The sequence below is a fragment of the Lepisosteus oculatus genome, chromosome 24 (genome assembly GCF_040954835.1).
Source record: "Lepisosteus oculatus isolate fLepOcu1 chromosome 24, fLepOcu1.hap2, whole genome shotgun sequence".
In the NCBI taxonomy this organism is placed as follows: Eukaryota; Metazoa; Chordata; class Actinopteri; order Semionotiformes; family Lepisosteidae; genus Lepisosteus; species Lepisosteus oculatus.
This window is the reverse complement of record NC_090719.1, coordinates 3579894-3595452: the sequence shown is the minus strand read 5'-3', so window position 1 is coordinate 3595452 and position 15559 is coordinate 3579894. Positions and strand designations below refer to the sequence as shown.

Below are 15559 nucleotides of genomic sequence, written 5' to 3'. Positions count from 1 at the left end.
TTATGAGTAATGTGCAGATCTGGGGTTGCTGTCTTTCTTTTACTGATCAAAAATGCATTTTGTTTAATTTTTGATGCCTTTCGAGAAGCTCCTTCCTTTCGAGTACAAGTACCCGTCACCTGGCTGCATTTTTAACATTTCCTCTTGGAGATTCACACACATTGACGTCCCCTAGATGAATTAAAACTCACAGATTTCCTGGAATTTCTGGGTCATTGCTGGTACTTTGCGTTGTTACTGTGATTGTACTAAGAGTGAACTGTGGACTGCTTACTGGTCTGGAGACTCTCAGTTGTGCAGTCACCTATGTCCTTTTGAAAGAAAACATCAGTAGAATACTCCAATAATTTGAGTGATATTGGGTCTGAACCCAGTATCCGAAAGTTCAGGATGCACATGACTAAGGAAGCTAAAAAAAGAATGATTCTGTCTCTTTTTGAAACTTTAATAAGATATCTTCTCTCGCTGTACCTCTGCATTATTATAAAAAAAACATTATTTGAGAATCCTTATCCAGGTGGATGAAGTTTGTTGCTGGTGTTTGGATTTCAGAAAAGGTTGGTTCTGTCTCAGTGGTGCAAAAGGCTTATCATGCTGTTGAGTTTGAATAAATCTAGGTTTAAACTTGTTTAATAAGCTTTTCAGAAAGTCACACTATTTTTTATCAAGTTGTTTGGTGACACTGTAATGTTTATAAGAAAAGAACTACAAGAAAACTCACAGTAAGAAATTTCCCCTATGTGTGACTTTGGGTTTAGAGTTTGTAACAGACATTAACGGAGACCTCATTAACAGACTTAATCCAGTAATTAGTGGAGATGTTAATAGAAGCCAGGATGAATTCTTCACTGACAGTTCAAATAAAAGGCAACTTCATTCTAAATGCTATAAATATCGAGCCACAACTTCTTTATTGAATTCCATCCAAGTGTTAGATGGGTGAAGTAATTCTTGGTGAATCGACAGTATTTTTCCCATTTGTTAAAATGGTTCATTATGTTGTCCTTCGGCAACTAAGAAACTTATCCTGTAAGCAAAGATATCTGCAGCACATTTGAGTGAGGTCACGTCATCACAGTTGGTCCATTTATAAAACGGTGAATAAAAAAATGGAAAATATTTTGAATTTTTGTAGGTCTCCCACACGCGTGGCTCTTAAAAAAAAAAAAGTACCAACTTAAAAAAAAACAGCACGTAAAAGTATTAACAGCAATTTAATCAGTATTCACTGACACAATGAGTCATAGACTTACTGGGAGAAGGCAGTAAGCCAGAATGCACTAATAAATACAGTTTTCAGAGTTGCAGGTTTTTAAGGAATGTATTTCCACACATTTGTTATCCTTGAGGGTGTCTCAGTCATGTCTCAGTCATGTGGTATTTCCTGCTACCAACAGCATTGGAATAGGTGCGTATTCAGTCATTCACCAATTTTGAAAGCCATCCATCTGTTTTCTCACCACTGTATCCCATTTGGGGTTGCTGGGGAGCCAGAGCCTATCCCAGCGAGCAACGGGCGCAAGGTGGGGGTACACCCTGGACTGGACACACACCCACACACACTCACACCAGGCCCACTTTTTTCCAGAACTTTCTCAGGAAAGACCAATGAAACATTATTTTTTTGAAAGCCTCGTTTTTCCCTGATTGGCATTTTGCAGTATTTTAAAGGTTGTGGTATTTTCTAGTAATTCTGCGCTTAACCCCACCATAAGGTTGAATTTCACTTACAGTTCAGAAACAAAAGGGAATGTGTTCAGTGTTTTCCAGGAAAATATGCCACTGGTTTTACTGGGAGCAAACACTTACTGTATAAATGCGGTACATTTATCATACAGTTTTTATCAGGCTTGGTTATATTACTCCAAGAGCCTAATTTGTGATCCCTCACTTCCTTTCAATACATCTTTAATTTAACTATTTTTGATCATTTTCTTATTTTTGTCTAGTCCCTATTTTTTTAAAGTCATCAGCAAGGTGCCCTGTTTCAGAGTGCACACTGCAGTGGGGTGCGAATTTTTTTTAAAAAAATGCAGCGTTTTGCAGGTTGCTGGATTTTCACCGCCTCTTCGGTAAGAATCTCCGAGGCGGGTGATGTTCTTGTCAAGTGGGAGAGTGTCTTCTACCGCAGTCTGTAGGTGTTCAGAAATTGTTCTGCTGAAAAGCCCGTGACAAGCCAGCAGCAAGAAAAAAAAAGTCTCGTGCGCCGCACTGCGCATAAAATTAGTTTTTAAGCATGAAGAAAACGGAGGAGGTGTTTGGATTTTGCCAGCTTAAAGTAGTAGCGATGTTTTTGCATGCGAGTTCTTCAAGTGTTTTTTTTTTTTAAGTTTTCACCTGCTGAAGTTTGAATTAATCAAATGAATTGCAAAAAGGCAGTGTGCACTACTATGCCTGCCTGTCAGGGCTCTTCTCGAATCTCTGGAAATTATTTGCTTTTCAGCCAGGAGATGTTTTGACAAATAATGAATTCCCAGCTCCATCAGGTCTAGATTGTGAGTAAAGCACTACACCCTGTTGCCTTCTTCAACAGTGCAACATTGAGGAGAATGTTCTTGGTAAAAATTATTTTAAAATGATTTTTAAGTCTGCAGCAGGACTTTTTGTTTGGTTGTACAGACGGAAAGTAACACCAGACAATCGGAAGAAAAAATGCTTTTTTTAGATTTTGTTCCGCAGCGGCCAGAGACAGAGACTCTCTGTTTTGGTTGCTGTTGGTCTGTGTAAAAACACATATGTACTGTATTCAGGGGGTAAACTGCAGCAGAATCATAAGAGAACTACCTGTAGGGCAAGTCTTCTAGTTAGAAGTTTCATTTTCTCTTTAGGATTTGATAAAATTAGGCTATAGAAATTTGCTTTGGCTCTGCAAGCCAAGTGTTAAATTCCAGTTGCTTTTCTTCCTGCTTAATTGAGTTCCTGCTATTCCCCGCAGGGTTTGGTCACATTCTGTAGTTTCCTTGTTTAAAAAATAAAAAAATGGAATCAATTTGGTGCCCGTGTGGTCCGTGACCTTTCATTCTGCTGTCTCTTTGCAGGCGGTTCCATCATACTCTCACGGATAATAACCGCTGGATTCGGGAACGAAGTCATGAGTCCTATGCCAAAAACTATTCCGTGGTGTTCCCCTTCGATGAGCCTCTGGCCAGCAGGAACATGAGAAAAGACCCCTTGCACCAGGTACTCTCCTACACGCTGACCTTGACTAAACACACCCTTTCTTTTCAATGACTCGTTTGACAGAGAGATTTTTCCAACAGTCTGCCTGTCTGTATGCCTGTATTTGTGTGTCATAAAAGGAACGCCATTCAGGTTTAAAGTAGATTTTGCAGGCAGTGGCTATGAACTGTTGGAATGGCAATATTAATGATGAAATTGGAACACAGGGGCAGTGTGGTGGCTCTGTGATTTAAGGATCTGTGCCTGTGGCTGGAAGGTTGCTGGTTCAAATCCTGTGGCCGGCAGAGGAATCCTACTCCGTTGGGCCCCTGAGCAAGGCCCTTAACCCCAACTGCTCCAAATGGCTGACCCTGCGGTCTGACCCCCAGCTTCTCTCCCTGTCTGTGTGTCTCATGGAGAGCAAGCTGGGGTCTGCGAAAAGACACATTCCTCATGCAAGAAATTGTATATGGCCAATAAGTGATCTTATAAGATTTGCAAAAGAAAGGAGGTGACATGATATAAAATTAAAAACCTAGTTAGACGGGTCTTCTGTTCAGCTTTGTAAAAGTTTGAGAGCTAATTAATATTTGCTTTTCCATAATTCATGGCTCCTGCTTGCTCCTAAAACACCTTACCTCTGAAAGCTTTTCCGTGTACAGTAAGACACACACTCATATATACAGTATAAGCATTTCAGCAGTTAGTCAGCTGTGTTCTGCTAACTTATGCAGTATGGATCCGTGAGCAGAAGAGGTCTTTTTGTCTAGATGCCTCTGTTTTTTTTGTCTTGTGAGACGGTGATAGCTGATTGATATTTACAGTCCCGTATACAGTATATCTATCGGCCTGTTTATCTGTCTGCATAACCACATATACTGTACAACACAGGTTGACAAATTGATATTTATTGCTCTTTTGCTGTGCTTTAGACCACAGATCTCCAACCCTGATCCTGGAGAGTTGGATGTCTTTTAGTTACCTTTTCTACTGTGATCTTTTGGTTTCAAAACGATTGTCTTATTCAGTCCAGATTAATATTACTTTGAGACCGTGATTAGATATTAAATATTGAATCCCTTCATATCCTCGTTTTGTATAGGATGCTCGCAGTGAATTAATGTTTCTTGTCAGGTGAAAGTGCTTTTACAAGTAGATATTTAAACAGTTCCCAAAAAAGGAATATCCTGTCACTGCATTGACACTAATATGCAAACATTAAAAAAAAAAAATAACCGTTCATTAATGATGCTTAAACTTGTCCTATTACAAATAACGCTTTTAGAAATGAAGGCAAATTTAAATAGTTTTTCCTCCGAGTACCTTAGAGAGCACATGTCAACGTGAAAATAATTAAATTAAAAATGCATGAGAGTTTTGATTGGGGTCCATTAATACAGTCTATTTTATTCTTTCACTACCCTAGAAAAATCTTTTTTTTTCCTGCCCTCGAGCACATTTACGGTATCCGCTGTGGCTTTGACAAGAGGCTCCCACTGAGAAGTTAATTCCAGGAATAAAAGAGAATAACAGGCCTGGCAAAGACTGTGCACCAAGTGGCTCAATCAGGGCTCAGTTTGTACTAGTTCCTATCCAGTTTGTTCAAATTTCCCTGAGCAGAGTTAATGTCAAATTGCACACAGGGAGACTTTATTAGAAGCTTAATTTCAGGGAATACAGTATGTTTCTTGACTTCCTCTTTCTCTGGTTTGAATGGGATGACCTGTCTACTTGTTATTGTAGTCAGTTATCCCAGAATACTAGGCCTAGAGAAAGGGCTACAGTAGTATTGGTTTTCTGCGTCGCTGGAACAGTAGCTTTCTCTACAGTGGGGCTACTTAATAATGTCTCTGGGCCTATACTATTAGATTAAGGTCACTGATATTATTATGTGATATTACAGGTTTCTGTATCAGTAGAAATACTTACTATATCTGGTTTGCAGCTCTTAGATCAGTGTCGCCCATGTTTATGCAAGCCAGATAGACTGTCTCATGTAGCATACCCGGCCATTTCATTACATGGAGTTGCTGTCCTGGTGTGACATCGCACTTGCCCAGTATTCCCACTAGACCTTTCCGATCAGCTGTCGTACAAAAACCTTTCCTTATTGTGCACCGCGTAGCTACAGTAGTGAATGTGACTGAAGCTGTTGGGCTGAGACATCTGCGCTTCACAGTGATGATAGATTAGGTCACAACACACCGCCCTTAAGGAATGCGATTAGTCACTGCTCAGTCCTGAAAGCTGCTTGGATTTCTTGTGATTTTATCCTGGAGGCTGTCTTGGCTCAGTTCAGTTTCGGTATACTGGGGCACCTAATTAATAAATATGTCTGTGACTCCATTAACATACACTTTTGACATTCGGGATGTAAAACGTCTTTTGTCTACAGTAAATCTGAAGCAGTCCAGCATTTGAAACAGCCCAGCTTTGAACAATATAAACAACCAAGGAGAAGCTAACCAAATTAGAAATGAATTTGAAAAACGACCAAATTAGAAATTAATTTCTAATTTTCCAGGGCTTCAGATCCTTTAAGGATACGGCTCATATGAGGTCTTTGTTTTTCGTCAGAGGTAGAAGAATGAGGAATTAGCCATTGGTTAAGGTGTGTGGATTAAACGGCCACTTTATATCACACTATCCTGAATCCCATCTGTTTATTTAAAAATGAAAAAAAAAACTTCCTCTCTGCTTTGTGATTTTTCTGGTTTGGCGCAAAAAGGAAAAGACAATTGTTGATGAACACAGTTGATGGGTCATTGCTTTTTGATGCCAAATTTTTCATTTGCAGGCTCTTAAGAGAATGCAATAATTAAATCGATAAAGTCTAGCAATGGGGTCCTGCAGCAATGATCGGTCCAGACCTTCTGTTTATCTGTGTGCGTGAGTGTAGGTGGGTGTAAAATTGTGTATCTGAACCTGTTGCTAAGCTACTGTTTAAAGCGTATTCTTTAGTGTTTCCAAAAATAAATTCTGGCTTGCTTCTCCAGTGCAAACAGACTGTTTTGAGTCTCTAGAAGCTCGTCTCCAAAGATCAGAAGTCTCCCAAAGAAGCTACCCCCTTTTCACAAACACCTTAAGTGTCTTGTATATTTACCTTTCACAGGCTTTTAAGTATTCACATTTGGGGTTTTTAAAATATGTGATTCTTTTCATAAGTAATTTATATTAAAAAAAAACCCTTAAAATAATCTGACCTAAGAACAAATCCTACTCTAGATTCCACTCAATAAAGATCTCTATTATTCAAGGTTTGTTTGTTTTTTTTTGTGTGAGGAAATTTTTAAAAGCTCTCCATAGCCTTTTTAAGTTCTTCCACATGTGTGAGCTTTTTAAGTTCAAGAAAGTCAAACCTGATGTCAAAATGATACTCTTACCATCCCAAATGACTGCTGTATCAGGTCTTTACAGTTGGCTTTTTATTGTGTTGTTAAGTTTTGGCTTTAAAATTCTCATCTGGCACATGGGTTAAATTTATTTAACCCAGTCCTAGTTATCCTTCTACACCCAAAGAACCATGCAGAACAATTACAGTTCGCCCTGCAACTAAAGTATACAGTAAATTGTACCGAGTGGAACTGAGGCATTTGGAGTCAGTGACCTTTTAAAAAGGAACTGCAGACCCAGTTTCTCAGACCAGTTATTAAATCTCAGTAACAAAATAAATTCATTGACGTTATAAGAAAAAATAATACAAATTTCGAATTAAGCACAAAAGCGTGAAACTTGTGAACTTTGCGAAGGTACTGTGGGTCGCCAAACTCGCATTTGAGTTCCCACAAATTACGACAAGGCGGCCCTTCCTGCTCGCTAGTCACTGTGATGCACGAGCGAATAAGTACCGGTTGTGCAGCAGACATTTCACCGCAGAATTGTTCCAAGGTGATATGCAGGCAAAGTTGACAAGTAAGTTTCATTTATCAGCAAAACAAAGATGAGAGGATTATTTCCATTGGATGAAAAGAGCCTTCTTGTTCACAATTCACAAGCCTGCTTGTTTACAGTGTCACAGGGCCCCTTCACCTCACTGGAAGTTTTGTTGCCTCATTCTGAATCGCAGAACATGGTGCTGCACATACAGAGCCTGGAAATTGCATCTATTTTGTGAACTAAATTGGAGATTTTGCAAATTACCATGTACATTCCACTTTTAGTGCGGGTGAAATGCGGTGGTGATTTTTAAAAAGGAAGATTAGAACGTCACTGGAAAGAAATCTTTGAATTATAAAATGTAGGAAATCGTCAAGTGGCAAAGCAGATGGGTATAGCTCTGGACTTTACCTTTTTTGTCCGACTCACAAAAATAAGCTCTTAAAACGGCCCGGATTGGCAGCTTTCTTCAAAGAGCAGGGTGACAGCTTGGCAGTGCCCTGTGTTAAGGACATTAATGAGGACACACTGTAATGGAACGTAATTAACACTCAAAAGGAATGTTGCCAGAGGGTATAATTTATTGAAATCTGCCCCCCCCCTCCACATCTTCTTTAATGAAGAGAGATTTTTTTCGACTGCTTTCCAAGAGGCCCACAGTTCGGTCTCCCTGTGTCTCTCCCCCCCCCAATTCCCTTTGGAATTTCAAGACTATTTCTTTGTCTTATTGAAAGAATTCAGCAAGATTAGGCCCCTGCTGGGCACACTTCGGTTGCTTGCAAGGATCTGTTGGGGGAAAATGAGAGATGGCAAAGACCGTATCCCACTAACAGGTGATCTGATGCATCCCGGCTCGTCCTCTGATGGATATAGATTTGCATGCGGAGGAGAAAAGCCTGCTCATGCATTAGGCTGATTTTGTCTTCCTCCCCCCTCCCCCCCATGTCTAATTAGCCCTAATGGATGTAATGTGACATATGTAAAAAGGGGCCCAGCAGTAAATGGGTGGTAGCTTTTTTTGTACCCAGGTTGCTATGGCAATCTCATTTGTACTACTTGAATTGTAACAATACTGCGTTCTTTTTTTTTTTTAAGAAAAAATAAAAAAGTGCCGCTGAACGTGGAACTTCTCGGACCTCAAACGTGGCTGCTGACTTTGTTTAGAATTAGATCCTTTTTAATAATCCCTCATTTCCAGATTTGTGCGCGGTGAGCCGAAAGCAGTCTGGCACAGTACCTTCTCAGCTGGAAAATATTACGGGACTGAAGGACTGTCTCTGGTCAGTTGCGAGGACAGATCAGCTTACTGACCGTGGAATAAACCCTTTTCTATTAAACCCGGTTTCACGTACCAGTAAATCGGTAATTTCATGTTTGTTAATGCAATTCAGAACATTGCCGTCTAAAATTAAACATAAACCAGACACCATAACAGCAGAACTATAATTCACAGAGGTTAGAAATAGCTGCACAAATAAAAGCAATTTTTCTCTTTGAAAGGCCATTAATTGTGTGTGTGTGTGTACAAAAATAAAATCACCTTAGGTACTGAGTTGCATACTGTATGTGCATATCTGAATTTTTTTGTTTAAACTGCTTTTATCATCATTCTGATTATTTTTTTTATCTTTTTATTTTAGCCAGTGCTCCAAGTGCAGCTTTGTTTCATACACTATATCACTGTTACCTGAACATTTTTTTCCGGACATATACTGGATGGCCCTATACAGTGCATCGTCCTGATGGGGAATGTTGTCTAATTTGCCCCCAAATCAAAAGTTTGGAAGAAATTGATGACACTAATCAAAGTTCTAGCATTTTGTGTTAAATGTACAGGTATTTTGTAGAAATTAAACCATAATTTATTAGGTTTTCCAGCCTTTTACCGTAGCTGAACCTGATACCAGGCTCAGTGAGAACACCATTCAACACAACAGATCCGATGAACAGTGTACTTGTCCTAAAAAGAAAATCCTGCCATTTCGGATCTCTTCTCTTGAGTTTGGCTTGGATGCTTGGTCACTTTAGGTTTATGTTTTCATGCAGTGAAGTATATTTTGTGCTGAAATGAGTGGAAGACTGTGGATCCTCTCAAGAAGGTCTGAACCCTAACCCTAACCCAAATCCCCAGCTAGGGTTAGGGTTAGGAATCCACAAAACGTAGACTATTTTTGATGGTATTGCTGTGCTTTAGGACAGAAATGATATTTAGGAATGGTGTTATATCAGTGTTATCTGAACATTTTTTTCCGGACATATACTGGATGGCCCTATACAGTGCATCGTCCTGATGGGGAATGTTGTCTAATTTGCCTAAAAATCAAAAGTTTGGAAGAAATTGATGACACTAATCAAAGTTCTAGCATTTTGTGTTAAATGTACAGGTATTTTGTAGAAATTAAACCATAATTTATTAGGTTTTCCAGCCTTTTACCGTAGCTGAACCTGATACCAGGCTCAGTGAGAACACCATTCAACACAACAGATCCGATGAACAGTGTACTTGTCCAAAAAGAAAATCCTGCCATTTCGGATCTGTTCTCTTGAGTTTGGCTTGGATGCTTGGTCACTTTAGGTTTATGTTTTCATGCAGTGAAGTATATTTTGTGCTGAAATGAGTGGAAGACTGTGGATCCTCTCAAGAAGGTCTGAACCCTAACCCTAACCCAAATCCCCAGCTAGGGTTAGGGTTAGGAATCCACAAAACGTAGACTATTTTTGATGGTATTGCTGTGCTTTAGGACAGAAATGATATTTAGGAATGGTGTTATATCAGTGTTATCTGAACATTTTTTTCCGGACATATACTGGATGGCCCTATACAGTGCATCGTCCTGATGGGGAATGTTGTCTAATTTGCCTAAAAATCAAAAGTTTGGAAGAAATTGATGACACTAATCAAAGTTCTAGCATTTTGTGTTAAATGTACAGGTATTTTGTAGAAATTAAACCATAATTTATTAGGTTTTCCAGCCTTTTACCGTAGCTGAACCTGATACCAGGCTCAGTGAGAACACCATTCAACACAACAGATCCGATGAACAGTGTACTTGTCCAAAAAGAAAATCCTGCCATTTCGGATCTGTTCTCTTGAGTTTGGCTTGGATGCTTGGTCACTTTAGGTTTATGTTTTCATGCAGTGAAGTATATTTTGTGCTGAAATGAGTGGAAGACTGTGGATCCTCTCAAGAAGGTCTGAACCCTAACCCTAACCCAAATCCCCAGCTAGGGTTAGGGTTAGGAATCCACAAAACGTAGACTATTTTTGATGGTATTGCTGTGCTTTAGGACAGAAATGATATTTAGGAATGGTGTTATATCAATGTTATCTGAGCATTTTTTTCCGGACATATACTGGATGGCCCTATACAGTGCATCGTCCTGATGGGGAATGTTGTCTAATTTGCCCCCAAATCAAAAGTTTGGAAGAAATTGATGACACTAATCAAAGTTCTAGCATTTTGTGTTAAATGTACAGGTATTTTGTAGAAATTAAACCATAATTTATTAGGTTGTCCAGCCTTTTACCGTAGCTGAACCTGATACCAGGCTCAGTGAGAACACCATTCAACACAACAGATCCGATGAACAGTGTACTTGTCCTAAAAAGAAAATCCTGCCATTTCGGATCTCTTCTCTTGAGTTTGGCTTGGATGCTTGGTCACTTTAGGTTTATGTTTTCATGCAGTGAAGTATATTTTGTGCTGAAATGAGTGGAAGACTGTGGATCCTCTCAAGAAGGTCTGAACCCTAACCCTAACCCAAATCCCCAGCTAGGGTTAGGGTTAGGAATCCACAAAACGTAGACTATTTTTGATGGTATTGCTGTGCTTTAGGACAGAAATGATATTTAGGAATGGTGTTATATCAGTGTTATCTGAACATTTTTTTCCGGACATATACTGGATGGCCCTATACAGTGCATTGTCCTGAAGGGGAATGTTGTCTTATTTGCCCCAAAATCAAAAGTTTGGAAGAAATTGATGACACTAATCAAAGTTCTAGCATTTTGTGTTAAATGTACAGGTATTTTGTAGAAATTAAACCATAATTTCTTAGGTTTTCCAGCCTTTTACCGTAGCTAAACCTGATACCAGGCTCAATGAGAACACCATTCAACACAACAGATCCGATGAACAGTGTACTTGTCCAAAAAGAAAATCCTGCCATTTCGGATCTGTTCTCTTGAGTTTGGCTTGGATGCTTGGTCACTTTAGGTGTATGTTTTCATGCAGTGAAGTATATTTTGTGCTGAAATGAGTGGAAGACTGTGAATCCTCTCAAGAAGGTCTGAACCCTAACCCTAACCCCTAATCCCCAGCTAGGGTTATGGTTAGGAATCCACAAAACGTAGACTATTTTTGATGGTATTGCTGTGCTTTAGGACAGAAATGATATTTAGGAATGGTGTTATATCAGTGTTATCTGAACATTTTTTTCCGGACATATACTGGATGGCCCTATACAGTGCATTGTCCTGAAGGGGAATGTTGTCTTATTTGCCCCCAAATCAAAAGTTTGGAAGAAATTGATGACACTAATCAAAGTTCTAGCATTTTGTGTTAAATGTACAGGTATTTTGTAGAAATTAAACCATAATTTCTTAGGTTTTCCAGCCTTTTACCGTAGCTAAACCTGATACCAGGCTCAATGAGAACACCATTCAACACAACAGATCCGATGAACAGTGTACTTGTCCAAAAAGAAAATCCTGCCATTTCGTATCTGTTCTCTTGAGTTTGGCTTGGATGCTTGGTCACTTTAGGTTTATGTTTTCATGCAGTGAAGTATATTTTGTGCTGAAATGAGTGGAAGACTGTGGATCCTCTCAAGAAGGTCTGAACCCTAACCCTAACCCCTAATCCCCAGCTAGGGTTAGGGTTAGGAATCCACAAAACGTAGACTATTTTTGATGGTATTGCTGTGCTTTAGGACAGAAATGATATTTAGTAATGGTGTTATATCAATGTTATCTGAACATTTTTTTTCGGACATATACTGAATGGCCCTATACAGTGCATTGTCCTGAAGGGGAATGTTGTCTAATTTGCCCCCAAATCAAAAGTTTGGAAGAAATTGATGACACGAATCAAAGTTCTAGCATTTTGTGTTAAATGTACAGGTATTTTGTAGAAATTAAACCATAATTTATTAGGTTTTCCAGCCTTTTACCGTAGCTGAACCTGATACCAGGCTCAGTGAGAACACCATTCAACACAACAGATCCGATGAACAGTGTACTTGTCCAAAAAGAAAATCCTGCCATTTCGGATCTGTTCTCTTGAGTTTGGCTTGGATGCTTGGTCACTTTAGGTGTATGTTTTCATGCAGTGAAGTATATTTTGTGCTGAAATGAGTGGAAGACTGTGAATCCTCTCAAGAAGGTCTGAACCCTAACCCTAACCCCTAATCCCCAGCTAGGGTTATGGTTAGGAATCCACAAAACGTAGACTATTTTTGATGGTATTGCTGTGCTTTAGGACAGAAATGATATTTAGGAATGGTGTTATATCAGTGTTATCTGAACATTTTTTTCCGGACATATACTGGATGGCCCTATACAGTGCATTGTCCTGAAGGGGAATGTTGTCTTATTTGCCCCCAAATCAAAAGTTTGGAAGAAATTGATGACACTAATCAAAGTTCTAGCATTTTGTGTTAAATGTACAGGTATTTTGTAGAAATTAAACCATAATTTCTTAGGTTTTCCAGCCTTTTACCGTAGCTAAACCTGATACCAGGCTCAATGAGAACACCATTCAACACAACAGATCCGATGAACAGTGTACTTGTCCAAAAAGAAAATCCTGCCATTTCGTATCTGTTCTCTTGAGTTTGGCTTGGATGCTTGGTCACTTTAGGTTTATGTTTTCATGCAGTGAAGTATATTTTGTGCTGAAATGAGTGGAAGACTGTGGATCCTCTCAAGAAGGTCTGAATCCTAACCCTAACCCCTAATCCCCAGCTAGGGTTAGGGTTAGGAATCCACAAAACGTAGACTATTTTTGATGGTATTGCTGTGCTTTAGGACAGAAATGATATTTAGGAATGGTGTTATATCAGTGTTATCTGAACATTTTTTTTCGGACATATACTGAATGGCCCTATACAGTGCATTGTCCTGAAGGGGAATGTTGTCTAATTTGCCCCCAAATCAAAAGTTTGGAAGAAATTGATGACACGAATCAAAGTTCTAGCATTTTGTGTTAAATGTACAGGTATTTTGTAGAAATTAAACCATAATTTATTAGGTTTTCCAGCCTTTTACCGTAGCTGAACCTGATAACAGGCTCAGTGAGAACACCATTCAACACAACAGATCCGATGAACAGTGTACTTGTCCAAAAAGAAAATCCTGCCATTTCGGATCTGTTCTCTTGAGTTTGGCTTGGATGCTTGGTCACTTTAGGTGTATGTTTTCATGCAGTGAAGTATATTTTGTGCTGAAATGAGTGGAAGACTGTGGATCCTCTCAAGAAGGTCTGAACCCTAACCCTAACCCCTAATCCCCAGCTAGGGTTAGGGTTAGGAATCCACAAAACGTAGACTATTTTTGATGGTATTGCTGTGCTTTAGGACAGAAATGATATTTAGGAATGGTGTTATATCAGTGTTATCTGAACATTTTTTTCCGGACATATACTGGATGGCCCTATACAGTGCATTGTCCTGAAGGGGAATGTTGTCTTATTTGCCCCAAAATCAAAAGTTTGGAAGAAATTGATGACACTAATCAAAGTTCTAGCATTTTGTGTTAAATGTACAGGTATTTTGTAGAAATTAAACCATAATTTCTTAGGTTTTCCAGCCTTTTACCGTAGCTAAACCTGATACCAGGCTCAATGAGAACACCATTCAACACAAGAGATCCGATGAACAGTGTACTTGTCCAAAAAGAAAATCCTGCCATTTCGGATCTCTTCTCTTGAGTTTGGCTTGGATGCTTGGTCACTTTAGGTGTATGTTTTCATGCAGTGAAGTATATTTTGTGCTGAAATGAGAGGAAGACTGTGGATCCTCTCAAGAAGGTCTGAACCCTAACCCTAACCCCTAATCCCCAGCTAGGGTTAGGGTTAGGAATCCACAAAACGTAGACTATTTTTGATGGTATTGCTGTGCTTTAGGACAGAAATGATATTTAGGAATGGTGTTATATCAATGTTATCTGAACATTTTTTTCCGGACATATACTGGATGGCCCTATACAGTGCATTGTCCTGAAGGGGAATGTTGTCTAATTTGCCCAAAAATCAAAAGTTTGGAAGAAATTGATGACACGAATCAAAGTTCTAGCATTTTGTGTTAAATGTACAGGTATTTTGTAGAAATTAAACCATAATTTCTTAGGTTTTCCAGCCTTTTACCGTAGCTGAACCTGATACCAGGCTCAGTGAGAACACCATTCAACACAACAGATCCGATGAACAGTGTACTTGTCCAAAAAGAAAATCCTGCCATTTCGGATCTGTTCTCTTGAGTTTGGCTTGGATGCTTGGTCACTTTAGGTTTATGTTTTCATGCAGTGAAGTATATTTTGTGCTGAAATGAGTGGAAGACTGTGGATCCTCTCAAGAAGGTCTGAATCCTAACCCTAACCCCTAATCCCCAGCTAGGGTTAGGGTTAGGAATCCACAAAACGTAGACTATTTTTGATGGTATTGCTGTGCTTTAGGACAGAAATGATATTTAGGAATGGTGTTATATCAGTGTTATCTGAACATTTTTTTCTGGACATATACAGTACTGGATGGCCCTATACAGTGCATTGTCCTGAAGGGGAATTTTGTCTAATTTGCCCAAAAATCAAAAGTTTGGAAGAAATTGATGACACGAATCAAAGTTCTAGCATTTTGTGTTAAATGTACAGGTATTTTGTAGAAATTAAACCATAATTTATTAGGTTTTCCAGCCTTTTACCGTAGCTGAACCTGATACCAGGCTCAGTGAGAACACCATTCAACACAACAGATCCGATGAACAGTGTACTTGTCCAAAAAGAAAATCCTGCCATTTCGGATCTGTTCTCTTGAGTTTGGCTTGGATGCTTGGTCACTTTAGGTGTATGTTTTCATGCAGTGAAGTATATTTTGTGCTGAAATGAGTGGAAGACTGTGGATCCTCTCAAGAAGGTCTGAACCCTAACCCTAACCGACATCCCCAGCTAGGGTTAGGGTTAGGAATCCACAAAACGTAGACTATTTGTGATGGTATTGCTGTGCTTTAGGACAGAAATGATATTTAGGAATGGTGTTATATCAATGTTATCTGAACATTTTTTTCCGGACATATACTGGATGGCCCTATACAGTGCATTGTCCTGAAGGGGAATGTTGTCTTATTTGCCCCAAAATCAAAAGTTTGGAAGAAATTGATGACACTAATCAAAGTTCTAGCATTTTGTGTTAAATGTACAGGTATTTTGTAGAAATTAAACCATAATTTCTTAGGTTTTCCAGCCTTTTACCTTAGCTAAACCTGATACCAGGCTCAGTGAGAACACCATTCAACACAACAGATCCGATGA

The 15559-nt window shown here is 39.1% G+C and overlaps 1 protein-coding gene across 6 annotated transcripts in view; it reads left to right on the top strand.

The window, feature by feature from the left end:
• sardh (sarcosine dehydrogenase) overlaps window positions 1-15559 on the top strand; it is a 135138-nt gene that overhangs the window by 40456 nt on the left and 79123 nt on the right. For all 6 annotated transcript variants that reach the window (XM_069183264.1, XM_069183262.1, XM_069183260.1 and 3 more), the window contains exon 11: window positions 3039-3180. In XM_069183264.1, the coding sequence (XP_069039365.1) occupies window positions 3039-3180 (142 nt within the window). The remainder of the gene's footprint in view (window positions 1-3038; window positions 3181-15559) is intronic.